Source organism: Microtus ochrogaster, linkage group LG1, assembly GCF_000317375.1.
Source record: "Microtus ochrogaster isolate Prairie Vole_2 linkage group LG1, MicOch1.0, whole genome shotgun sequence".
In the NCBI taxonomy this organism is placed as follows: Eukaryota; Metazoa; Chordata; class Mammalia; order Rodentia; family Cricetidae; genus Microtus; species Microtus ochrogaster.
Window position 1 is genome coordinate 27,044,815 of NC_022027.1, and position 27,251 is coordinate 27,072,065.

The following is a 27,251-nucleotide window of genomic DNA, read 5'->3' on the forward strand; positions in this document are numbered from 1 at the left end:
GAGCAGTTCCTTTCCCACCAATGCGCACTTGTGCCTGCAGCTTGGCCAGTTTTTCCTGGTTCATGATCGTTTCTTTCATCTTGTCGGAGTGGAAATGGGGCCGCGCGGGGGACTAGGGTTCGCGCTCAGGGGGTCTCGGGCGGACCAGCTGAGATAAGGCGCACACACGCGGAGACACAAGATGGCAGCTAGAGCTAGAATTTGTCTTGACTAGCTTTTTGGGATCCTATTCTATTTGAATGCACACACCTTCCTAAGCCTGGATGGAGGGGGGGAGGGCCTTGGACTTCCCACAGGGCAGGATACCCTGCCCTATCTTAGGACTGGAGGGGGATGAAAGAGGGGGAGGGAGGGAGGGGAACAGAAGTGGGAGGAGGGAAGGAAGTAGAAATTTTGATGCCTATTATTTATAAAGTAATAAAAAAATTATCAGAGGAAAAAAAGAAACCAGATAATAATCACTGCAGAATATCATATGCCAGAATCATGATGACTGTTCCATGTATATGAGAGTGTATATTACAGTTCCACTAAACTCATCTATAAGAGTGAGATAATTACTGGACCACTTTTATGATGAGATTAAACTAAGGCACAGAGGAGTTAAGAAACCTGGAAGAAGTCATTCAGCGGTAACTACAGAGCCAGATCTAAACAAGATATACTGTATCTCAAGTGTAAGTATTCCTCATGTCTTTGTTGCCTTCATAGCAACTGTGAATTCGGGCTTTCGTAGAACCTACTGAATACAACATAATATGTAATAACTCCAAAATAATATGACCCATATACTCAGTAAGGCAAGTTCTAAGACCTTCTGGTTGTAAATTTGGGTTAGGTGGTTTATTGGAGAGGGCTTTTCAAGAAGCTCATTTATTGGCCAAAGGCCTTGAACAACCTGTCATTGAACTTCATTTACACAAAAAAGCAGCACTGTTCACTTGAGGTACTCTCTGTGGATTCTGTGCCATAAGAGTCATTTCAATCCATTATGGGGCTAGCTAGAAATCTGGTACTAGAGAAATTCCCAGGAATCCGCAAGGATGACTCCACCTAAGACCCTAAGCAATAGAGGAGAGGGTGCCTGAACTAGACTTACCCTGTAGTTAGACTGATGAACATCTTAAATATCACCACAGAATTTTCATCCAGAAACTCATGGAAATAGAGGGAGAGACCCACATCGGAGCACTGAGCTGAGCTCCCAAAGTACAGTTGAAAAGTGGAAGGAGTGAGAATATGAGCAAAGAGGTCAAGACCATGATGGATACACCCACTAAAATAGTCTACTTGAGCTAATGGGAGCTCACCAACTACAGCCAGACAAAAAAGAAATTAGTCCCTCTGAATGTGGTTGACAGTTTGTATGGCTGGGCCAGACTGAGGTGCCACTAGCAGTAGCACCAGGATTCATCCATATTGCTTGCACTGGCATTTTAAGAACCTATTCTCTTTGGATACATAACTTGCTCAGCCTAGATATAGTAGGGAGGGCCTGGACCTTCCCTAAAGCAATGTGTCTTAACCTCTCTGAGGAGTGGATGGGAGGGGTGGGGTAGGTGGGTTAATTGGAGGGAATGGGAGCGGGGAGGGAGTGGGAACATGGATTGATGTGTATAATGAAAAAAGATAGTTTGTTTTCTTTTTAAAAAATAAAAGTAATTTCAATCAACCAAATATATAGGATTAAAAAGAAACATAATCTCTCTACATGCCTTTTGGAATTTGGTTTCATAATTTCTCAAAATTTATAACACCCTGAAAATTCTTTGAAGCTAGTGTTGTGAAATGGCTCAGTGAGTAAAAGCAAAGCCTCATTATCTGAATTGGGATCCCCCAAATACATGCATGGGCCAGAGACAATGGCACAGCATCTTAATCCAGCATTTCTTGGGTAAGGCCAAGAGACCTGTCTCAGTCAAGATGGGCAGATAAGGATAGTCTTGTATACACACATACATGCTGTGTAACAATCCTTTCCTACACTATGAATATGCATTACTCTTATTGTTTAATAATATTCTGACTAACCAATAGCTGAAGAGGATAATGTAAGGTGGGAAAGATCAACTAAGAATGATAGGATGAGGAAAGGCAGAGCCTGGAGAGCTGCCAGCAGATGCAGAGAGAGTAGAACATGAGCATGCCATGCCAATAAAGGTACCACCACATAGCAGAGGGTATAAGAACTATAGCTTCACTTATGTAAGAGCTAGTTAGTAAGAGCCTGAGCTATTAGCTGAGCATTTACAATTAATATAAGTCTCTGTTGGGTAATTTGGAAGCTGCTCCCAGGACAGGAAAAATCTGCCTACACATGAACTAAGTATACAAACACAAATAAGCATACATCCAGACTCACATTTATTAGACACATACACACACATAATACAAAGCACACCCTAACATATATTCACATATATAAGTACAAATCCCACAACACTAACAAAATACATACACATACAAATAAGTATACATGCACATGCACATAGACTCATATTTATCACACACACACACACACACACACACACACACACACACACACACACCACTCAAATGCTGTACCACAAAGCAAAGTTTACTTTTGAGGACTTTGAAAGCATAGCATCTAAAGGAAGTGGTTTAAAGTTTTCTCCATTGTGTAAATGTACCACATTTTCCTTATTCATTCTTTAGTCTAGGGGCATTTAGGTTGTTTCTAGGTTCTGGCTATGACAAACAATGCTGCTATGAACATAGTTGAGCACATGTCCTTGTAACATGGTATTATTGGGTCTTAAGGTAGGTTGTTTCCTAATTTTCTGAGAAATTGCCACACTGACATCCAAATGGTTGTACCAGCTTGCATTCCCAACAGCAATGCAGAAGTGTTCCCTAAAGAACTTGGACAAAAATGAGGACCTAAGAGAGACATACATAGATCTAATATACATGTGAAGTAGAAAAAGACAAGATATCCTGAGTAAATTGGGAACATGGGGACTTTGGGGGAGGGTTTAAGGGGAGTGCAGAGGCAGGGAGGAGAGCAGAAAAAAATGTAGAGCTCAATAAAAATCAGTAATAAAAAAGTTTTCTCAAGTGCCTCGTTATGAAGGCAACTACTTATTTGATTTTGTCCAGGGTTTTGGAACAGTCAGTGCTGACAAATAGCTACTCAGTATTTGTTGGTGTTAAATGAATTGGGCATAAACCCTGAGAGGAATTCAGTGGTGTTATTGGAAGATTCCAAAGACAGTCCCTTTGAATGGTATCTATGCAAGACATCAGGATCACTACACATTAGCCAATATAAATGCAAAATGAATAGACAACATATCAAAAAGGAAAATTGGTGTTATCACAAATATACATTCTAATATCAATTCTCTGTCTACATCTTACTGGCTTTGCGTTCTTATTAACAGAAATAATGGTTTTAGAAGTTGGTATCTCCCCCTCAGGGCATATAAACTTAATTTTCACAGTTTCTGATTTGCTCTTTTCTTTTTTTTTTTTTTTTGGAGGGATTTTTGTTTGTTTGTTTGTTTTTATTTTGTTTTCTTGAGACAGAATTTTTCTGTAACTTTGGACCATGTCCTGGAACTCATTTTTGTAGACCAGGCTGGCCTTTAACTCATAGAGATACACCTGTATCTGCCTCCCAACTCCCGAGTGCTGGGAGTAAAAGCACATGTCACCACCGTTGGGCTTTGCTTTGTTTCTTTAAGAAGGTAAATTATTCAAAGCTTTGTATCAGAGGAAAGGTATATGATTTAATGATCTATGGAAAAAAATTCTAACCTAAACAGCAACTAAGTCACAATACCTTTGATCTACAGTCTATTTTACATGCAAAATATACTACGGTGGCACAAAACTTTTGGAAGTAATCAACCAATGTTTGATTTTACATAAGGTTCACTCCAAGAGATGGAACTGCTTGGATAAGCAAGAATCAGAGACCAGATGTCTAGTCCTAGAGGTCCAGGGTAAAACCAAATTTACTGATTTTTCAAGTAGCAATAAAAGTGACTCCAAATGATCTCTTACGACACTCATAACTCAGTGTCTGATTCAGTCACCATCAGAAATGTTTCCTCATGTAGCAAATGGGAACAAACACAGAGAACCACAGTCAGATATTAAACACACACACACACACACACACACACACACACACACACACACAAAGAAATCTTAGAAACCACAGAACTAAATGATATGCCCCTCACCAAATCCCTCCCCTCAGAGCTAAGGTAACAGCGTGGAAGAGGAGGCAGGAAGAGTGTAAAAGTAAGAATTAGAGGGGTGGCAGACACCAAGAGAAGAAGGCCCTCTAGATTAACTGAGCAAAGGTCACATGAACTCAGAGACTGGAGCAGCAAGCTCAGGACCTACACAGGTCTGCAATCAGGTCCTCTGCATATACAGTACAGCTTTCAGTTCAGTAATCTCACGGGAGTGTGGAATCAAGTGGGTCTCTCAGTTAGTGCCGTTTCATGGGTCTCTTTTCCTTCTACTGGTTTGCCTTGTTCAACCTTGATGTGATAGTTTTTGTTTTATAGTGTCATATTTTATTTTGTTAAAAGAAAACTAAAAAAGAAGAAAAAGAAATTCTGTAAGCCTTCTTGAATTTAAAGTACAATATTTAGAGAGGGCAGAAACTCTAGAAATCCAGCTTTTACATTAACTGCTGTGTATCACTTAGATGAGCTACACTCATACAAATCAGCAGCAGTGAAGAGAGGATGGAGTATGAAGTAAAATGTGTTAAAATTCAGTGCAGCATTTTCTGTCCTTCACCTGCCCCTAAACAATACATACACCATGCGGAGTTATACTAACTATAATGAATATCTTATAGAATTTTTGACAAGAATGTTTTCACCGTTTAACAGCATCCATTTGAAAGAAAATTGCTCTTAGTCCTTAAGTCTATATTTTAAATCATATAATATTGCTCTCTCTCTCTCTCTCTCTCTCTCTCTCTCTCTCTCTCTCTCTCCTCTCCTCTCCTCTCCTTCTCTCTCTCTTTCTCATGTGTGTGTGCTGGTACATATGTTTATGTAGGTGTGCATAGAGATATGTACATATGTGTGGAGGCCAGAATGCAACATTAGAAAACATTCCATAAAGACTGTTTTCATTTCATTTAATTTTTCTAATATTTATTTAGTATGAATGTGTGTGTGCATACATCATGGTGGGCATTTATGGGTCAGAGGACAGCTTGCAGGAGATGGTCCTCTTCTACCATGTGTTTAGGTGAAGTTAGTTGGGAAAGCCTGGAAAGAGTCTAGTTATCAACCTGGCCTTCTTGTGTTTTGAGACAGGATCTCTCACTAGCCGAGTGATTGCTAATTAAGGTTTTCTGGCTATGAGCAAGCACCAGTGAATCCTGCTGTTTCCACTACTCCAGAACTAGGATTAACAAACATGCCATTTTCCTTTTTTCTATTATTTTGCTTTCCCCCACAGGTCCTTATGCTTATGTAGCAACCACTTTGGTGGTCGCCAGCTCCTAAGTGTTACATTTCAATTTTATATTCACATTCATCACAAATCATTTAAAACATTTGTATGTGTTTTAGAGTTAAATTTGGCAGTCTTAACTCTCACACGTTTTGCTGATTTGGAGAAAAGTATATATTGATGTTTTTATCACAACTCTTAATAATTGGGTATTTTGTACTGGTTTCTTTTGAAATCTGCATGTCTATGTTTTATGCCCTGAAAACCTTGTAGACCTTAGTAAAGTTATTTTCTTTATATTCTCTATTGAACAAATAGTATTTTTTATTTTATACAACTTATATATTTACGTAACCCCTATTGTGTGTCTCTTCTATTCTTCAAGTTCTCTTTTTTATTACTATAGTGCTATTTTCCATAAAATCTCTATTATCTGTTCTTTGGAAGTCATTCAGCTTTGCTATAGAAGTCATTAACATGAATATTTCTGATATTTCTGTCAACGTTATGTTTTGATTTTCATCAGTAATTTTTCAATGCTGTAAAGATGTATCTGAGAAAATATCTGCATCTCAATTCTGAGAAATGACTGATATCCAAATTCAGTGTTGCTTTGTCTGGTCTTGAAGATGATTGGTGCTAAAGCTTTGAGAGCTTGATCAAGTTCATCATTGGATCCACTTGGTACCTGATGCTTTTCTGTTCAAAGTGGCTACTCACTGAACTTCTTTAAATCTTTTGAGATTTTCTAAGTTAATTTGTATTTTTCTAGAAATCTATCCCATAAAGATGACTTAAGTTGATGATGTAGACTTGTCATATAATTTTCTTGTGGTCTGCTTACATTCCGTAAAGTTGATGGCAAAGTCTACACCAATTTTAGGTTTCTGATTTTTTTCCCTTTTGTTTGGTGGTTTGCTAATTGTGCTGATATTTAGAAGAAATGAGCTTTTGGTTCTGATTACTTAAGCTATTGCTTTCATATTTTCTAATTTTATTTCTTTTCAATTCTTATTTTTTGACTCTATACTCATTTGATTTATCTGTTTTCTTATCTAAAACAATAATTTAGATTATTTATTTGAGTCTTTTTCTTTGTTAAAATAGATACCAATTACTGTGAATTCTCATCTGAGCATTGCTTCTAATGAATTCTATAATTATGATTAAACCTAACCACACTATGCTTGCATGTTCTTTCCTCCATGCATAATCTGATTTCCTAAGTGACTTACTGTTTGGATAGCTGGTTCTTTATGTGTTTATTTCATTAACACATATTTCCAGTTTTATTGTTTCTAATTATTGATGTCATTGCTATATTTGAAGAAGGACCTGGGAATCATTTTAATTACTTTAATTAGGGTGAGAAGTGGTTTTTGTAGCCCCAAACTTCATCTATCCTGGGTAATATTCCATGTGCACATGACAAAAACTCATAACTGTTTCTGTTGAGTAGAGATTTCTTTGATTTTTCTCTCTTTCCAGTGTGCATTTTACTATTTCGCATTTTTCACTATTATATATAATTTCCTATATCTCTGCCCATTTCTTTGCTCATGTTGATTCTATTTCTGAAGTTTTCTCTTAACTATTTTTAACATACCTTCACTTTTTAAATTCCCACTTTATAGTTTTGTACAGGATTATCTTGTGTGGCTTTCCTTCACTTGTTGGTATTTACAATACTACTGATGCTTAGATAGCATATACCATTGCTCTAATTGTGTTTAAAGGAGTAGTGAGTTTAATACTGAGAATCTGTCCATTAATGTGAATCATGTGATTACATCCATTTATTTGGTACATGTTTATCATTATCATGTAGAACATATGTTTCAAGTCCTATAGAAGTCACAATGTGCACCTACTTTTCAGATGATGAATGAGACATGCCAAAAACCAAATAAGTACAAGTGCAATGAAATCTGATTGGTGCCATTATAGATAACCATCTATAAGGCGCAGAATTTTCTGTGTCTTTGCCCATTTCTTTGCTCATGTTGTTTCACTTCTGAAATGTCCTCTTAACTATTTAACAATGTGCACCTACTTTCCGGATTATGAGTGAGACATGCCCAAAACCAAGTAAGTGTAAGTGCAATGAAATATGATTTGTTAATGGATATATATATAACATTACAAAGCATTAACAAAGCAGCAGAAGAGGAAGCTGGGAGTAGTCTGGTAGTAGTGCACTATGGAGTGACATAGCAGGACAGTCAGTACATTACTAATTTACTTTCTCACACACTATGCACAAAGGCATTGAACAAAGTATGTGTTTGGAAAATAGCTAACTAATAAACCACTTCATGTAAGCCATGTCAATGCTTTTTAGTCAGCTGGCCTGGGTCTGAGAAAGCATGGGATAAAACCGGACTCGCTGAACATAGCAGGCAATGAGGACTGCTGAAAGTCAAGAACAATGGCACTGGGTTTTGATCCTACTGCACGTACTGGCTTTGGGGGAGCCTAGGCAGTTTGGATGTTCACCTTACTAGATCTGGAAGGAGGTGGGAGGTCCTTGGACTTCCCACAGGGCAGGGAACCCTGACTGCTCTTTGGGTTGATGAGGGAGAGGGAGTTGATTGGGAAAGGGGGAGGGAAACGGGAGGCGGGGAGGAGGCAGAAATCTTTAATAAATAAATAAATAATAAAAAAAGAGAATTAATAATATTATGTAATGTTACCACAAAGAAAACATTGACATTAAATAATCATGTGCTGACAATTTTAGGCCACAGTTTATTTTGTAGATAAATCTTTTTCTAAATTTCATCTTCAGAAAATTTTATACAGATACATTTACATTTTAAAATTGTTCAGCTATCTCTTTTCTCCATTTTCTTTCACTTTCCGTTTTCTTTGTTTAAAAGTTTATTGGCTGTTTGCATACAATATACATTGATTATATTGTTTCCTCTATCCCAAAACTTCTTAGATATTCCTCACCTCAGCAGCCACTCAACTTCATGTTCCCTTCCAACCTTTCTCTCAACTCCATTTCTATGTTAAAAAAGGAAAATAAGAAACAAAAATTTAAATTGATTTTTATAAAAAGGAAAGAAAGAAAGGAAACAAGGAGGGAGGAAGGAGGAGGGGAGGAAGAAAGAAAGGAAGGAAGGAAGAAAAAAAAGAAAGAAAGATGGAAAGAAGATGAAAGACAAAAGACAACCAACCACATTTCAGGGAATGGTCCATGCAGTAGTTGCCTAACACAAAATGGTCTTCCAACCTTTTCTTAGGGCATATTGTGTCTGTTTAGCTCTTTCTAGAACTGGCCCATAAAAATTGATAAGAGGCTAATATATATTATTGTTATTACGTGTGTGTGTTTATATATAAAATCTATAATGGCTAAGACTTGATTTCAGTGGAAGATTATGTGTTTAGCTCTTTCTGTATACCTGTTTATGTAATTTTGAAATTGTATTTTTCTTTCTAATTTTCTGATCATTCTTTTTAGATTTTAAGTCTCAATATCTTACCCTTTGAAATTCATAAGACTTCTGTCCTCTGGTCCCACATTCACCTAACTAATTTATCTGGTATGTAAGTTCTAAATTCATAAATTTTATTACCTGTCAACCAATAATTTCCATGTTTAATATTATGCTCTGTTATGCTTTTATGTTCTATGAACTATTCCTGTTCACTCACTGTACTGAAATGTGATATTAAATGTAACTTCAAAATCTAAATCTGCATTTCCTAAAGTATGCTAATTTTTCTAACTTTTCTACTCTATTCATTTTGCTTTTGTAGTTCAAAAAATGATGATATTATTCACATATATAAATAAAGTTACTTTAAATATTATTTTTAAATTTTTATATAGTTTTGATAAATGTATACCCAAACTCCTGGATCTTTTCCCTACCTTTCATTTTCTTCTTTATTGCCTACATCTTCTTCATTAATTCTTTATTTAGTTCCACTGGACTACATAAAAGTGTCTCTCTAACCTTATTCAATGCCTCTGGCTTTTTCTTTTTTTATATTCTTTTAAATGTTTTATTAATTGTTGAACCTCTGGCTTTTTCTTATATTTCAGCTTTTACAAAGGTGCCAAATTTTTCTAAAATATAAATAGGATCATATTAATCATAAAAAGAATAACTTTCAAAATTATACATTTTAGTAAACCTGCAACACAGCCTAATATCTGTAACTAACAATGCTGTGTGATAGGAACAAAATATGTCAAAAGTATGGAACTTAATATATAAGTTCCCCCAACAAACTAATAATGGAAATGAATAAGAGAAAGTTGGAAAGTAATGAATGACAGTGACAGTTTCATGTATATACTCATTGGATTATATATTTTAAATATGCATAACATTATATGTGTCAATAATACCCAACAAAGTATTTATTAAAACAAAACATATAGGATATATTAAATAGCCAGCCTTTTTCTTAGACCTTTAACAACGCCATGGCATCAGAATACTGAACAGGATTGCCTATTATGCAGCTGAAAGTTCATTCTATTAAGATGAACTGAAACGCTTTCTCATTATGGCCTTACACTAGATCTTTATCTGTAACTTCATAGTCCATCACCAAAATAATTGTCACCAAACACACCATGCCCTCAACATTACTAAACATTTCCTTCTCTTCGGCTATGATTTCACCCATTCTTTCTGCTCACAATATTGTTAAGCCATGTCTCAAGTATTAAATCACCATTTTAGTCATTAATTTTGACTTTTGGTTTCTATAGCAGGGTGAATGTGCCTCTGAAATAAAGTGGTCATCCCACACTGCCATTATTCTCTAGTTACTCTGCTTTCATTCACTAACCAAACCACCTGCATGTCGGAACTATATATTGCGTGTTTTGCATTCCCAGTTCCTGGTACAGTACTTAACATAAGTTCTCAACAACACTTTCATAACTGAAGGAGAGTACCACACACACAAAGAAACAAAGATAATATATTTTTATAGAATGTGTTCAATCTTTACTATGTAAGAGACTATATTGTCAAAATCTCCTTCATTGTTTTAAGAACTTGAATTTTGAGTGGGCCTGGTTATGTGAGTCATAAATCTCAGCCATAAAGAGACCAGAGGCAGTCTCAGACATGTCACAAAAGATCAGAAGTGGTGGTCTCAAATACACTTAAATGAATGACTTTTTCTCTCAGCTGAAATGCATAGGTTACATTTCTTCATTGCGAAACAACACGAAAGTAAATACACAAAGTCTAAGATCATAATATTCCCCTCTTACATCTGAAAACTTCCCCATTTTTAATTAAGAAAATCAAATGTCCCTATGGAAGTAAACAAAGTCTAGATCAATGTTTTCCATGTTCTCTAACTGGAAGAATTAACATCACTCTTTTTCATTAAGAAAGAAAGAAAGAAAGAAAGAAAGAAAGAAAGAAAGAAAGAAAGAAAGAAAGAAAGAAAGGAAGGAAAATGTTAACAAGGAAAACCTTTAGAGATAATATTCCCCAACCCTGAATTAAGATCTCAAAAACACCTTCATCTAGAAGGATAGAGAAGAACATTAAAAAGCAGTGTGATTAAACAGAAAAATAAAAATAAAATAAAAAACTAAATGTGTCTCCAAGTTATTTGGGTAATTTAAGTCTTTGATAACAGTATGGTACTGATTACAGTTTATAGTTCAGAACCTCTGCTTTCTCATCTATAAAGTAGAATCAACATCTCCTGAACTGCATATCACAAGGCATTGATGTGGCAAGCATCAAAAGAGAGAAAGTTTGGGAAGTACACTTGGAAACAAAATGTGCTGTACTGCAGGCATTCACTCACCAAACACAGTTCTTGCAGGCACAGATTCTCTGTTAAGCCAGAATGACACTTGGGAGAGAATGACAGTCATGATGCAAGGCAGATAGGTCTGAATCACAAAATACCCAATTTTTCTTTTCAAGTGGAAATGAGCTGTCATTACAGTATATTCACCTGGAAGGAGAATTTAAGAAGCTTAAGGAACTGTAATTGTCAATAGTCATAACAATTTGGAAATGGAAGGGATTAGAAGAATAACAGTTCCTGATTAAAAAAAAAAGGAAGAAATGGTCACATAGGTTTCATGAAAACTATAAAAAATAGAAATGTCTCATTAGAAAAAGAGTATTTTAGAAAGAATTACACAGTATCAACCACCTTGCACTGCTATGCTCCATGACATGGTGTTCATTGTTCTCTTTGGATCATGCCCACTCCTCAGAAAGATTCTAATACTCTGCTAGTAGTTTATCTTATTGCCTTGTGTCCCACTTGTCCACTGGTACAACCTACGTGCTGGCTACAGGAATTGATTGCCCATCCCTCCAGGACCTTAAAAACACTAGTAACTGGTGTTACCACTGCCACTGCTCTTTTGGACCAGATTTTTCTCTTTAACTTCATCACCAATTCTGATTTTCTCTCGCCATATGCCTGCTGTAATTTTCTCCCGTCAGTTTTTATCTAATTCTCATACTTACCTTCTTTTTTTTCTCCTACAGTCTTAATTATTTTCAGATGGAAGATAATTATTCTACACAGCTGCCTTTTTCTTTACTGAGGGTGGCCTAAAAGAGGCACTTTCCATGCAGACCAGGGGCAATTACCCAGAAATCAAGGTTTGAACAATCATAATTTATCCACAATAGGAAAAAAAGAATAAGAAAACTAGGGAAATAGGTATCACTACTTTGAAGGAAAATGATAAAGTTGTCTGATCTGAGAAGATGATATTTTTAAGTGTGCAGTAGTTAAGTTTGTTTTAAAACACGGTTTCTGAAACACATGCACATCCGAATCTCCTCGGAATCTCGTCGCAGTACCTGCTTTAGAAAACAATTGTCTCTAATTACGAATGTCTCAAAAAGCTTCCAAATAATTTGTGCTGTTAGTCCACAGAGCTCAAAGGTAAAATGTTTTCAATTTTCTGACATTTTTTTATCGTTTTAACCTACTAATCTTGGGGGGGGACATTAGATTTTATTAGAAAATGTTACCAACCTGTGCTGGATTTAATTGTCTCCTTCCCAATTGACTGACCCAGCAAATCATACTGATTTAACCTAGACCCATCAGGAGCAACCTGAACAGAGTCAGAAGCATTATAAGTCCAAATATAAGTGACTTCTGAGGTTGTGTATGCATCTGTCAGAAACGAAAAACAAATGTTATAGACATTTGAATAAGAAACACTAACAGAATGATTGGTCTACCATTGCAGACTTAATAGAATCAATATTTATCCAAAAATAAACATTTAGAGATCACAGATTGAGAGGAAAATGTGTACTTTGAATTTACAAGGTTAAAATTATAGGGATAAAGAGGGTCAGAAAAAACAATAATGAACAAGGACCCGTTTTAGTTGGTACCACTTTGAGAGGTGGTGAGTAAATTTCTCTTTAGAGGCAGAAACAAAATCATTGATTTTCAAGATGATCATAACATTTCCTCAGTGCTGAAGTAGCTGAGGAAGACATTGTGAAAATAAGCAATGAAGGTATTATGTAGTTTATTTTAAAACGGTGACCACCCATAAGATAAAAATTATAATCCAAAGTGCTTTGTTTTCTGTAAATTCAAATTATTTAGTTAAGAGATAATGAATTTGGTTATCACGAATGAAAGCATTTAATTAAAACAATGAGAACTAATTGTTGGCATAAAAAATAAAGCAGATTATATACCTCCATCACATTATAGATGTATTTTCAAACATATTCATTTATAAGTTAATTAATGAATACCAGCGTCAGAGACTACAACTATATAGTATTCCAGTTAAGTTGAAAATTAATTGAAAGAGAAAATGCATTTGACCAAAATGAAGAACTTATCAGAAATGAGCTTCCTTTGGAGTTGAGCAGAGGTCATACATCTGGCATTATCAATTTTCTATGCAATATTTTCTATGTCCTTGTAAGCGTACTACTTTATAACATCTGAGAGCCCCTATCTCTATGCAGAGAGTCTCTTTACAATTGTAAATATGACAGGAATAATTCCTGCTCTACTGTCAACCTTTGGAGAACTTCTCTGTCCTGTTTTCTATGTGGCAGTGTGGGAAACAAAACTTGGCATGATACTGATATTCACAACCAGGGAGGAAACAGAACTAGTCAGGTTTCCATGAGACTTGAAATCATATTTATTTATTTATTTATTTATTTATTTATTTATTTATTCTGTAAAAGTTTTTGCACATAGTTTCATGCTACTGAGGTGTTTCTATTAGTGAACTTGAGCTTGTGTCAGTGACCTAATTTGATTTCCATTCAAGTATCAGGTGCAACACAATGGATATTAATATGTATGTTTGTCATTAGCTGTATGGTCTTTTAATGATATTCAATAATATATGGCTTTTTGAATGTTGCTACTAATACTAATATCAATGAAATACTCCTTATATTTATCTGTGGATTTATACATCCTCAAATAAATTATGTTAAACAATTTTTGAAATAGGATTCTAAAATTAGGTATATATATATGTATATATATACATATTTATAGGTGTGTTTGTACATACTTTCATAGAAAAATATTCATATATCTGCACATGTGAAATGGAGTTTTTCTAGAGTCTAAATTGCCAATTAGCTAATTTCAATGAAATAATCACTTGTGATGCCACTGAAAACATTAAGCAATAAGTTAGCAATGTAGTTAACTAAGCATTCATTTATAGTTCATCAAGTGGCTTGTTTTTGTTCCCTCATGAGTAAACACGATGGTCCCTACTACAAGAGCATTTCCAGTGCTGCACAATTTAAAATATCAAACAAACATTGCTTGAATTTTCATCTCATCATTAGAAATAACTAACAGAAATGAAAGTTTATAAAAGTGATGATATTCTTGGAAAAAATAATGAGATACAGATGGGCAAAGGCTATCTGAGTGACGTTCTCAATTTGTTCCTGTTAGATTATGATTAAGCTGTGTAAATAACATGAAATCTCCATATCTGATAATAGTTCATGAACACATTGCAAAAAAAGATCGATCTTTTATATGTCTATTAAAATAATTTGCTGTATTGCATTAACTAGTCTAAATGTCTTTTGTATAATTTTTACAGTTGTGATAGGACAAGAAACAGAATATAATTCAATGCAGCTCAGATGCACCCCCTTGTGCTCAAACCAATAGGTAAGTCAAGAGGCCATCGTTATGTTTATTAATAAAGTATAAGTGCAAAAGACAGGCTGGAGAAATGGCTCAGCAGTTGAAAGCAGGTAATACTCCTGCAGAAAACCAGAGTTTGGTTCTCAGCACCAACACTAGCTGGGCTCACAATTTCCTGAAACTCCATCTCCCGGTGATCTGATGCCTCTTCTGGCATCTGTAAGTGTCTGTACTCATGTGTACTTACCCCACAGATATGCACAAACACATACACACATACACAAAATTGAATACAAAACAAAACACATTTTGAAAAGGAGAAGACAGTTTGTTTTACATCTTCCTTTTAAATCCCACTTTGAAATGAGGATTTCGTTGAGTGAATATATTTAACTTATTTAAGCAATATATGTTTGAATGTTAGTCTACATTATACATATGCATTTTCACTGGCTTAAACCCAGTAATCAATGAGTATATTATTAAATAATTTTGAACTATTAACTTTTTTTTTTCTTAATTTATTTATTTATTGAGGATTTCCGCGGGGCGGTGGCGGGGAGGAGGCGGAAATCCTCAATGAACTATTAACTTTTATCCTAAAAAATGTAAGTTTTCAGTTTTTTTGGGGGGGCTCCCCCAGAGAGTACTGTAATACTCACACTCAGAAAGTTTCAAGTCAAATGAAACAATAAACGTATAAAGATCTAAGGTGATATAGTGATAACAGTAAAACAATAAGGAAATTTAAATTGCATGAATACAGAAAAGAGGCTTCTTTTATTTGAGGAGAATGACAAAGATCCAGAAATTCAATTATTTTAGAATAGTGCTACTTCTAAAACAGAGCAAGAAATAGCTACAAGATAATGTCACGGTTGCTTCTGCCAAACTTATTTTGTGCCAGCGTTGTTCTCTCCCTCCACACTGCTGTCCATACTGCTAACACAGACGCCTCAAGCACTTGCTATACACAAAGAAAAGTAAGAGATAAAGAAACGGCTTGTGCTATGTGTCAGAACATGAATGTAAAGAAAGCAAAATAAAAAATAAGCAATAATTACATACAAAAAATAAGGCCAGAAACTTTGTGTGTTGGCCATATGCATTCTGGATGGAGCAAACTATAATATTTTCAGGCACTCATACCCTTTTACTTTGTAGCTACACTCTGTAAAGCTTTCAATTTGAAATCAAACCCTTCTAAGCAAATTTATCTTATTTTCAGTGTTGCGGCATCTTGTCATTGACATCTGATGTCATAGTAACAATACCTCATCTACTGAACACACTTGTCCTTCCCACATCATTACTGCATCTTGCAGAAATTCTTTTGGATGCCAAAGCTTTTCAAGTTTGCCTTTAATGTCACTTATGCAATGCAAATGAGCCTCTCTGCTGCATCTGCTCTGGTTTTCTCAACACTGTGTTTACGTTGTATAACATGACTGACTATCTTAAATAATATTGGAAGAAATGCCAGTTTTGAAGTGATGGTTCCCATGGCAATAAAGAAAGGCTTGTGGTTAAGCCCAGAGGATGCTCTCAGAGAAAATTAAGGACTGACAGCTGCTACAAGGATATACAAAGCAAATAAGCTTGAACCTCTCCACAAAACTGGCATCCTCAAATCAATAGAGGAATCTACATTCTCTATTGACCGTTCTATTTTCACTGAGTTGGTAGGCTGAGAGAAGATACATGCTTCCTTACTCAGTCTGTCAGTACAGTTAATCAGGTTAGAAGTGGAAACTTCTATTTCACAGAAGTAAAAGAAAAGCCTAAAGCTGCTCAGAATGCACAAAAATGGGATATCAGAAAAAGCACAGTTTCTAAGAAGGTCAGGGAAGAAGGCATCTTCAGAAAGAAGGCAGCTGCTAAGCTACACTGACGAATTAATTCCGAAACTTCCTGGATTGTCCTGTGGGCCCAGAAAGATGACCTGACTTCGCGCTTTCCATTATTCCATAGTGTGAATGCTTCTGCTTGACATATAAGATACAACCCAGTGACCCAGAGAATAGCCAGAGGCACAGAAACTTAGAAATGTTCTATCTTCACAGAAGATACTGATGTGTAACCTTCCAATCTTGTCATCTTCATTAAATGTATTTTAAAAAGAAAAAGAGCTTCTCCCATCAGGTAAACGGTAGACAGACAACTGAATGGGCTTTATCTCTTTTTCTGGCCCAAATAACAGTCATATAGCAGGCAAATGGTAAAATTTGTCATATATAATTTATTCTAAACTGAAAAAAAATAATTTTACATTTTAAAAATGATAGCCTTAGGAGAAAATATGAATAAAGTATAGGACTGACTCTACAGTAGTCCCTGATTTAGTTTTATACACAAACTATAACACGTAGGATTTTTTTATTGTAGCAAAAGAAATGATGTTTTAAACTGAAAAACATGGATGAAAATGCTTGAGGGAGCCATGGGATACTCCAGCTGGTTCCTTGAGGGCAACCACCATGGCTTTCACTTCTGCGTTCTATAGGTCACTTATTATGCATTCCATAAGAAGAGAAGAAGCTGCATGATCCAGCGGAGATGTTGACTACTGGTGGCATTATTGATTTAAAATATACTTTTATCCTTATACTTACAGCTTCCAAATTTCAGTGGGCACGAGTGAGCATCCATTGGAAAATCCTCCAAGTGCATTGGGCATTCAGCTTGAACTGTAAGCCTAGAAGCCAAAATTCCACTCTTGGTTTAAGTAGATTTGCTAGTCAAGATAAATCACTTGCTACTGGTTTTAGTAGAATCAGAGCTCTATATTAGGCTTATAGAGGCTTAAACACAATAACAATAAATTATATATGTATTTGAAAAGAGGTTTGCCATTAACATCACCATCAATATTTAATAGCTGAAGATTCTGAAAGCTCTGTTATGTAAATGGTGACTTTTTCTCATTATATCATCAAATATAGAGAAAGGCTTATGTATTACTTCAGTATATGGTTCCTTAAAGACATACCATTTTTGAATGTGTATCTTATGCTAAATAGGAAGATATGTGTTGAGACATACATAAGATATAGATAGCTGGATCACCTAAAATTACATTGTTCACAGTAATTCCTGGCTAAATTAGAGGTACAAGTCTAGTAATTTTAAATATATAATTTCTATATCTGACCATAATATAGATCATAGAAAAGAATAACCAGATAAAATCTATTATGAAGAACATTTCTAATTATTTCCATTTCACATAAAAGCAAAGTGAATAAACAAGAACTAAATGGAACTCAAAGAAAAGTCTGTTCTAATTGAGCTGAGAAAGAGGCAGTCATCAGCCAACCTGGCATAAGAGTCACACAGGATACAAATAGAACACTCTGTAACCGTTCTTAATATTATATAATCTCTGGACGCTAATCTTTAGAAATAAATGGTTGAAACATAAAGTCATTAAGACTGTAACATCTAAGTAATGAAGTATTCAAGAACAGGGAAAAGAATAGCCCAGTGCCTCCACTGTAGGCAATGATCACCTAGAAATCAGTCCTCAATTCCTGTCTCCTGTTTCCCTCTAGGCACAATACAAAATAGCTTTAATTGCTAAAATGTAGTACTTAACTCTTCATATAACATTATAAGACATCAAATGCATGGATCATGATGTCTGTGTGCATATAACACTAATAACATTTTGTTTTTCAAATTCTTCATTAATCATTAATTTTGGAATCAACCTCATTTTATTAGGTTGATAATATTTAATTCTATGTCATTAAGTTAATTGATTTTAAAATATTCATCAGAATACTTAAAAGGTAATTGTAATGATCAACAGCTGCATGTATTTCTATATTTTCAAGAGAGAATGAACTGCATGAAATTGATGTTACATCATTATTTCTAATCATAAAATACTAATATCATATGGTTAGGCCTAATACATGATTTCATTTAACCAATTTAGTTAATACATAAAAATGATGAATTTTTTATGTATAATGGAACATTACATACAGATTAAAATACATACTTAAAAATCATTTAAAATTGCAGATGCTACAAGATGGGATACAGAAAGGTAAATTGCATGCTTCTGCAAATAAATTTCTAGTCATATACTAAAGTTTTTTAATTAAAATGGAATGCAGAGAATACCAGAAATATCAATTTTTAATAACCAGGAGACTTTCAAGCTTAAAATTAAATTCATTATAATTAAAGTCCATACTTTTGTAAAACAAAATGTGAGCTATTGGGTAATTTTAGGAAGATGTTTCACTTGTACTCCTGGTTAGTGGTACCTTGCCCAGCTGCTGGTGCACAGTGTCACAGTCTTTGCAGCATGTCCCAACAACATACCTCATGGTGTAGAGCAGTGTCCCATCATCCTGGATTCGAAGCAACTTGTTTGGCATTGTCATGTTATGAGCCACTGACTTTTTCCCATTGTGAAAGAAAGTATCTGGGGTCCAGATTTTGCTAGCCATTAAATTGTTAAGTCGAAGGATATTCATAGGACCTTTAAATTTTAAACGCTCATCTTTCCATTTTTGTCGAAAGAAAACATCTATTGTATATTCCTAAAACATAAAATGACAATTCGTTTCAAAACAGTAAACATTTTGGAAATAATAACACACTGTAAAATTCAAGAGAGGGTATATTCTGAATAGTTTACAGAAAGCTGTATTGAGAGAAATAAAAACATCGGGAGATTAGTCTTTTAAGTTATGAAGAAATGTTGCCTATTACAATGGGATAAAGTATTTGTATTTGCATAACTAGCTTCACATTCTTATAAAAGAAGGGAACAAATTTACTTTGTCTTTCGCCTGTCAGCTGAACAGTCTCTCAAAGGAACTGCAGTACTAAGTGCATCATTTAAAGGTGCTTCCTGATGGGGCATGCATGGGCAAGACTGTATTTGCTGTTTCATGTTATTCCAAGAGTAATTGAACACGTAACTTTCCAGTAGTATAAATAAATAAGAAAGAAACAGCTTTTAAATGTATTGTCAGGTCTGCAGGAACCATCACTTTCTGCTGACAGTGAAGTTGTTGAAGATCATTGTTTTTAATTCTTACCAAATGGTGATACATGATAATGTTAGCCACATATGTGTTATGGAATGAGGAATTCAAAAATATTGCAAGAAATGACTTTCAAAAAATTGTTAAATCAGTTCTGGTACAAGAATTTTCACAAAATTAGACCATTTACAATCTGAATTTTTCAAATAATAAACAAGTGGAACATCCCTATTATCAGTTTTAAATAATTTAGTTTAGCTTGTCTCTCACCTTCTCACTTCTCTTTTTTCCTATTCCATATTTTCATTCTTTCTCTCTCTCTCTCCCCCTCTCTATCTCTCTTTTTCACCTCTCTCTCCCTTCCCCCTCTCGCATACATATTTTAGATGAAATAAACACTTACAATGGTGATTATGAGAACAATAATCTGTCACCAGTTTTTACTACTGTCTATGTATTTGTGCAATCATGCATAAGTAATGAAAATGTTCTATTACATGTCTCAAATTGGAAACTCAGAAACAATCTATTGTTTTTAAAGCAAGCATCATAGAAAGTAACAGCTTGACTTAAATAAAGTTCTGTTACATTAAAAGACAAATTAATAGGCTGGTGTTACAAAAATTTACCATTTGAACAAGTATAAATCAACACAAAGTTGATGAATGATCCATCAAAATGTCTAGGAGATGGATATCACTCACAGGTCACTACAGCAACAGGAGATAACAGTGGCTCTGGGCTACGTTCCTAATATCAGGGGAAGATTCCATAATATGATTTTACCATCACTCTTGATGGCCTAGATTTTTAATGTGGAATTTCATTTAAATGGAAACAGAGAAGCTACATTAAAAGGTGTTTTCCTTGTAATAAGAATCAATGCAAGTATTCCTTCCCATTAGCATTACCTAAAATTCCCAAACTTGTGACAGTCATTTTTGAAGGGAAATTGAAGACATTTTAAACTTTTGCATAAAAGGTCAAATTTAAGTTTTCCACTTCTAAAAAGTTAATGTGGGCTTTATAGATTTCTGAGGTTTTATATGCTTATTGATGTTGTGGTCATATTCTGCACACCAACAGCAAAGAACTGCTATTGTTTGTCCTTAAGACATCATAGCACACTAAGATGCCCATCAAATCTGTTCAACAAGTATAGTGGATTTGTCTCCTACTGTCTTCATTTGAGTTTTTATTGTGCTGAAGAGACTCATGACCATGACAACTCTTGTAAAGAAAACCATTTAATTGGGGCTGGCATGTTTCACAGGTTTAGTCCATTATCATTTAGAAAGAAGCATGGCAGCACGCAGGCAGACATGGTACTGGAGAAGGAGCTCAGAGTTCTACATCTTGATCCTCATGCAGCTATAGACTATGTACCGCACTAGGCAAAGCTTGAGTCCATAAGGGTTTGCATGAATTTCATAAGACATTTTGAGCTTTGAACTTCCGTTATAGACTATGGAGACTTTTGAAGCTGTAGTGAATGCCTTTCTGCATTGTGTTATGGCTAAATGCCTTTGGGGGCCAGGGAATGGAATGTGGTGGTGTAAGTAGGAGTGGCACCCATAGGTTCATGCTTCTGAGTGTTTGGTCCATAGGAAGTGTCATTATTAGGAGGTGTGCCCTTGTTGGGGGAAGTGTGTCACTGTAGGGCCGGCTTTTCGATCTTACAATAATGGACTAAACCTGTGAAACATATGTCAGCTCCAATTAAAGGGTTTTTTTTATAAGAGCTATCATGGTCATGGTGTCTCTTTACCACAATAGAAACCCAAACTTGAACTTATATCTCTGTCTGCCTCTGCTTTCAGAGTACTAGGATTAAAGGCATACAACACCACTCCCAGCTCTAAACTTTTCTTTAATTCCTTTTCATAAGTTGGAAATTTTATTGGGTTGTATATTATCAGGAGGTCACCACACCCTTTATTTGATTTCTTAATCTGCTTATCTCTTGAACACACGAATTAGCTCCATTCCACTTACTGGTGTTCCATAACTCCTCAAATTGTACATTTTATTTTTTTTCCATGTCTGGCTTGCTCCTTCTCTTTGTAAATCTTCATTAGAATAAACACTAATAGTCACTTGATGAAAGCATACTAGGCTGTTTTGAGATTTTATTAGCCAATGAAATTAATCCAAAATGTTTTAGTTAAGCCTCAGGCATAAACTTCAAAGAAGGGCAAAAAACAGGCACTTTTTTTTTTTTTTTTTTAGCCAAAGAATCACAAGAACAGTCTCTAGGCCACATACTAAAATTTTTTTCTCTGAAATCTCTTGAGCCAGGAACCCACAGTTCAATTACAGTACCGCAGTTATACATCCTGTGAGTATGGCCAATTATGCCCACTTAAACCATTCTACTGCTTTTCTTATTCAACCTTCCAAAATCCACATTCCTCCAAGAAGGAAAGCACAGCCTGTAATCCCAGCACTCGGGAGGCAGAGGCAGGCGGATCTCTGTGAGTTCGAGACCAGCCTGGTCTACCAAGGGAGTTCCAGGACAGGCTCTAAAAAAAAAAAAAAAAAAAAAAGGAAAGCACAGTCAGGCCGATCACAGCAATAGCCAGTCCCTGGTACCAACCTTCTGTCTTAGTGTGAATTTCTACTGCTGTGAAAAGACACTATGATCACTGAAACTCTTAGAAAGGAAAACATTTAATTAGAGTTAGCTTACAGTTTTAGAGATTTAGTCCATTATCATCATGGCGGGAAGCATGGCAGCATGCAGGCAGACATGACTCCGGAGAAGGAGCTGAAAGTTCTGCATCTTGAACTACAGGTAGCAGGAGACTCGGTGCCATATAAACCATATAAAACCTCAAAGCCTTCCTCCACAGTGACACAATTCCTCCATCAAGGTCACACCTCTTGACAGTGCCATTCACTATTGGCCAAGCTTTCAAACAGAGCAGTTTATAAGTGCCATTGATATCCAAACTCTACTGCTCCTCCCACCAGGGAAAGTTCTTGTATTCTAGCCAGTGTTAAAGGTCCACATTCCCTGCCATTTCCCCTACATAGCAAACTCTGCCTGAGCTAAGCACTGTATTTTCTCTGATCTGCTAGAACTGAAGCCACTCCCTTTGCTCCTGTCCAAAGCCCTGCAAATATTGGAAGATGACGTCAATCACTAGTGTATGTTTTCTAGCTTGGCTTCCAAGGATTTCACAAGTTTTCTAGAATGGGATTGAGGCATTTATATGTACTTTACATTATTTTGCTTCCAGACATGAAAATGTCTAAAATATATTGAATATATGGTGAGTTGACTCAGTGAATAAGGATACTTTCTGTCAATGAGGATAATAACAAGTTAGGTTTCCATAACCCACTTGTTAAAAATAACAAAGAAATTCTTCAAATTGTTCTTTGACTTTCACATGAATTCTCTCTTTTCTCATCTATCTGGCATAAAAAAAATTAACTAATACCATTACAAACACAATATCATTATTCAAAAGAATAGTCAAGCATCCTTCTTTGTTTCCCCATTCTTAGTTATATTCTCATAGTCCTTGAAGAATTATTTCCTTAAATTTTACACTTAACAGTTTCATTCATGTGCTTATAAAGGTAAGATACATGTTATCACAATTTAAATATTTATATAAGTGGCATTCATAGCTATATCATTAAAAAGTATTTACAATCTATAAAATGGGTTAATTTTGCTGCCATAAATCACTGCATTAGAATATTATTGCACAGCATAGACATTTTTCCGTGCCCTTAAATATTTTCTCCGTTTTCACGTGACCAATGTCATGACTTCACTGTGAACATTCTTTTTCAAGCCTTCTATACAAAGTGACGAGAGTTACTTACATGACTAGTGTAAATGATTCCAAGTATCATCTGGCAGATGTCTGCAAATTTTGAAAGTAATAAATTCCAACCATCTTTTAAAATAATTTGGTATTCTATTAATTGTGCCTTCATTTCATTTAATTAGTGTCTTTTATGTTAATTATTTCTTAGCACTTCATGTACTCTATGTTGTGAAGTATCTATGTTATATGGCAGGACAGAATATGCAACTCTAAAATAAATAACCTAAATATGTACAAAACTTCACCTATATACATATAGCAATATATATTTATAACAATATATATCTTATAGAAATATATAGATACTGCTATAAAAATGAACTACCTGTGCTTTTCACATTTAGGCTTTTCGCCAATCCATATCACTGTGTGCATGAGATAAAGGGTCGTTTTATTACTGTTAAAATGAAGACATCAGGAAATTTCCATCTTGGCTTATCTCAATTTCCATAAATTGGAAATATTATGACTATATTTTTGTATTTACATATATATCATTTTCCCATATTTATGCTTTACATTTATTTTTAATCCTACTAAAAATGAAATATGAGACTAACAAGGTTTTAGAACATACTAAAGATTTTAGGAGAAAGATTTTGTTGTAGAATTTAGCCATCTTTAGGATTTATGATAATTCTGTCCACTTACGTCTAAGTTACATTAGTGTTGGACATGTCTCCATGCTATATTAATATAATGGAGACATGAAAAAAATGAGACTATAAGACAAAACATATTTATTCTTTATGAGTGAGTGGTGAAAACAAATAATAGAGATATCAAGAATATTATAGAAAATGAATCATAAAAGAAAATGCATGTATATTTGTGTGTGTGCACGCATGTATGTGTATTCAAAGTATAGAAAGAATAATAAACTACCAGAAGAGTTGAAAAGCACAAAAATAAGAACAATGTCAAATAGTGTGAAGAGATAAGGAAATCTTTGGATTAGAGAGTAGAGAATATTCTGTAGCTTAAAAGAAAAAACTTTGCTATTGGTGTGCTAATCATGAAGCAGTGTGGTATATCCCTCTGGGTTCAGGTTGATCTTTGCTAGGTTTGCCTTAGTGGACCAGACAAACACTCACAAGACTGACATCCCATAGGAACACAGGAGCAGCTCAGCTTGTTGGTATTTCAACATTTTTTTTAGCCTCCTCCAGGAATCATAGATCAGAAAATCTTATTATTTCAGAACAATAAAAAGAATACACACACACACATGCACACACACATGCACACACACACACACAAAATTCAAGCTATTGCCAATGTTGTTTGAAAATTAGAATTTTTTTCTTCTAAAGCAGCAATGTCTATATGTGTATTTACATACAAAGGAAATATACACATATATGTGTATATGTATATTTCCTTTGTATATATATAAATATTTATATCAATTTACATGTACATACATATATATGGATTTATATAAATATTTGCCAAATGTAAACCATAGTGTATCTTATGTAAGACAAGACTGACAGTTTTACTCTTCCTGGTATCATCATCTATAGAGAATAGGGGACTATTGCTGAAAATGTTTGAGAGATGTGTTTCCTTCAGTGGCCTGTGAGAGAGCCAAGTTAGCTATGTTTTGATTAATTTAACTTGAATTAAGTAAAAAAAAAGTAAAATAACTAAAATGAAGACACCATAGATTAATAAATTGCATAGAACAAGTAGAAAATAGAAATATATGCCAGTTCGGTGTCTTCATTAGACACTTAAAACAACAAAATATTTAAGTATAAAATTATATTTTAAGTGTTTATAATAATTGTCAATAATGCCATTCAATGTATTCAGAACAAGTCTACATACACTATATTTAGTGCCAAACTTACTACTTAAATAAAAAAAAAACAGAACCATTGCAAATAGCAAGTCATTTTATAATGTAAGCATCTGGAATGTGAAAACATCTAAAATTGGTGGAGAGGTGTTACAAATGTGCATCACTTCCCAGGAGCCAGCAGCACTGCTGAGCGCACACAATGAAAGCACAGTTCAGAAGAAAGAATACAAAAAGGACATGCACATTTTTAGCATTCCTACAACTGAAATAAAAAAAATATTGTTAGTTGTTGAATAATAATGCAGAGCTGAAAGTCCATATAGTTTAGGGTTTATGGAGGAAATTCTTATAAAAAAATCTTAATTATTTCATAAATGTGATAATAGATAAAGTAAATATCCCATTTCTAAACTTTTTATGAGTAGAACCCAAATGAGTACACTGTTTACATTTGATATTTTCACAAACACTGAAATTCTCCATTTACAAACCAAACTTCTTTAGTGTTATTTCCATAATTTGTCCTGAAAACAAGAAAATCACTCTCTTATGCACAGCCTGCTACATAAACACAGTTTCAAGGACACATTAACTTAATGAAAACAGCATATTCTTTAGTGCAGTGCTATGTTAAATCTAAATCAATGCTCACTGCCAATTTCTGAAAAAAATATATCTACTCACAAAAACATAACCAAATTTCAAGACTGATCCTTGAATGATTTTTCATTTACTAGAAATTAATATGTATATTTAAAACTACTAAATTTATTTCACTATTACATTTTTGATAATAAAGTATAGAAACTGCTGAGTCAATTGCAATCATTGTTATTTTTTCTACAATGAAGAAAATGTGGTTTTAGAGCAGATATAAAAATAACTGAAAAAAATGGAATATGCAAAATAATTAGGGTCAGACTCATGAGTTTGTATTTAATGGGAGTTAATCAACAGACTTAAAAAGTATTAATATCACAAACATCTCAAAAGGTAGTGCATTTAAGATCAACAGAATGCCAATAAAACAAATTGGTATAAGATTGTACACAAACACACCCAATCTAACAGAATCTCAAAAACAGCACAGCTATTCCAACAGAGTAGAGATGACATACTCAGGCTCCTCCTTTGCAGCTAGGGATCAGGAAATTTAAACAATTAACAGGAGAGCAACACAGTAGAGTTATATTCTCACAGTATATTAGTAAAGCATACCTAATGAAAGTATTCAAAATCACTCATCATTATAACGCAGAGACAGCAAATTATTCTTAAATAATTTGTCACTTAAAATTTGCAATGATTTTTTTAAATATATGAATTGTCTATCACTTGGTGAGAAGTGTTTCAGCAGCAAAATTCAAATTCATGAAATTCTAAATTTCAATTCAAACCCTATGCTTGCAAATATGATGTTTTCAATATAACATATACACCCACAACCCTTTGGGGCAGGATATCACAGTGAAATACTCCCTTTTCATGGACCAATAAAGGGCTAATGGTCACAGGTTATGGAAAGTTAATGGATTATTGGAAGTTACAGGAATAATTACTGAGAATTGAGTGTTATAATCTCTGAGTAGAACATATCTTTCATGGATTCTGCTTTTAAGTGTTGGGGAAACTAGGAATCCTGGTTTATAAAAATGAAGTGGATCCTTCTCTTTCATACTACATAAAAATAATCTCAAAAGAGATTACCTATCTGAAAAGAAAACCTGAAACTGCAAAGTTCCTAGAAAAAGAAAACAGTTGTGGGAGAGTGGTCTTCTCAAGAATTTCCATTACTATCAAATATTTAAGAATGTGTGTACCGTGGTGATATGCAAGATATTCGTCAGTATTGCTATAGGATAGGGTCATTTCAGGTTCCCTATCCTATCATCGCCTTGCGCTCCTGGGAGCCACTCTAGGTTCAAGTCTCTTGCCAACCCTAAGGTGGCTCCCTTAACTAAGAATTGTGCTTCCCTGCTCTCCTATCCAACCTTCCTTTATCCCAATCATCCT

At 34.7% G+C, this 27,251-nt stretch overlaps 1 protein-coding gene across 3 annotated transcripts in view; it reads right to left on the bottom strand.

Moving 5' to 3' along the window:
- The window catches only part of Gabra2 (gamma-aminobutyric acid type A receptor alpha2 subunit), a 134,220-nt gene that overhangs the window by 39,559 nt on the left and 67,410 nt on the right, over positions 1 to 27,251 (bottom strand). For all 3 annotated transcript variants that reach the window (XM_005359306.3, XM_026785070.1, XM_013350814.2), the window contains 4 exons: positions 18,916 to 19,136; positions 17,193 to 17,275; positions 12,451 to 12,594; positions 11,251 to 11,403 (listed from right to left, as the gene is read on the bottom strand). In XM_005359306.3, coding sequence (XP_005359363.1) covers positions 11,251 to 11,403; positions 12,451 to 12,594; positions 17,193 to 17,275; positions 18,916 to 19,136 — 601 coding nt within the window. The remainder of the gene's footprint in view (positions 1 to 11,250; positions 11,404 to 12,450; positions 12,595 to 17,192; positions 17,276 to 18,915; positions 19,137 to 27,251) is intronic.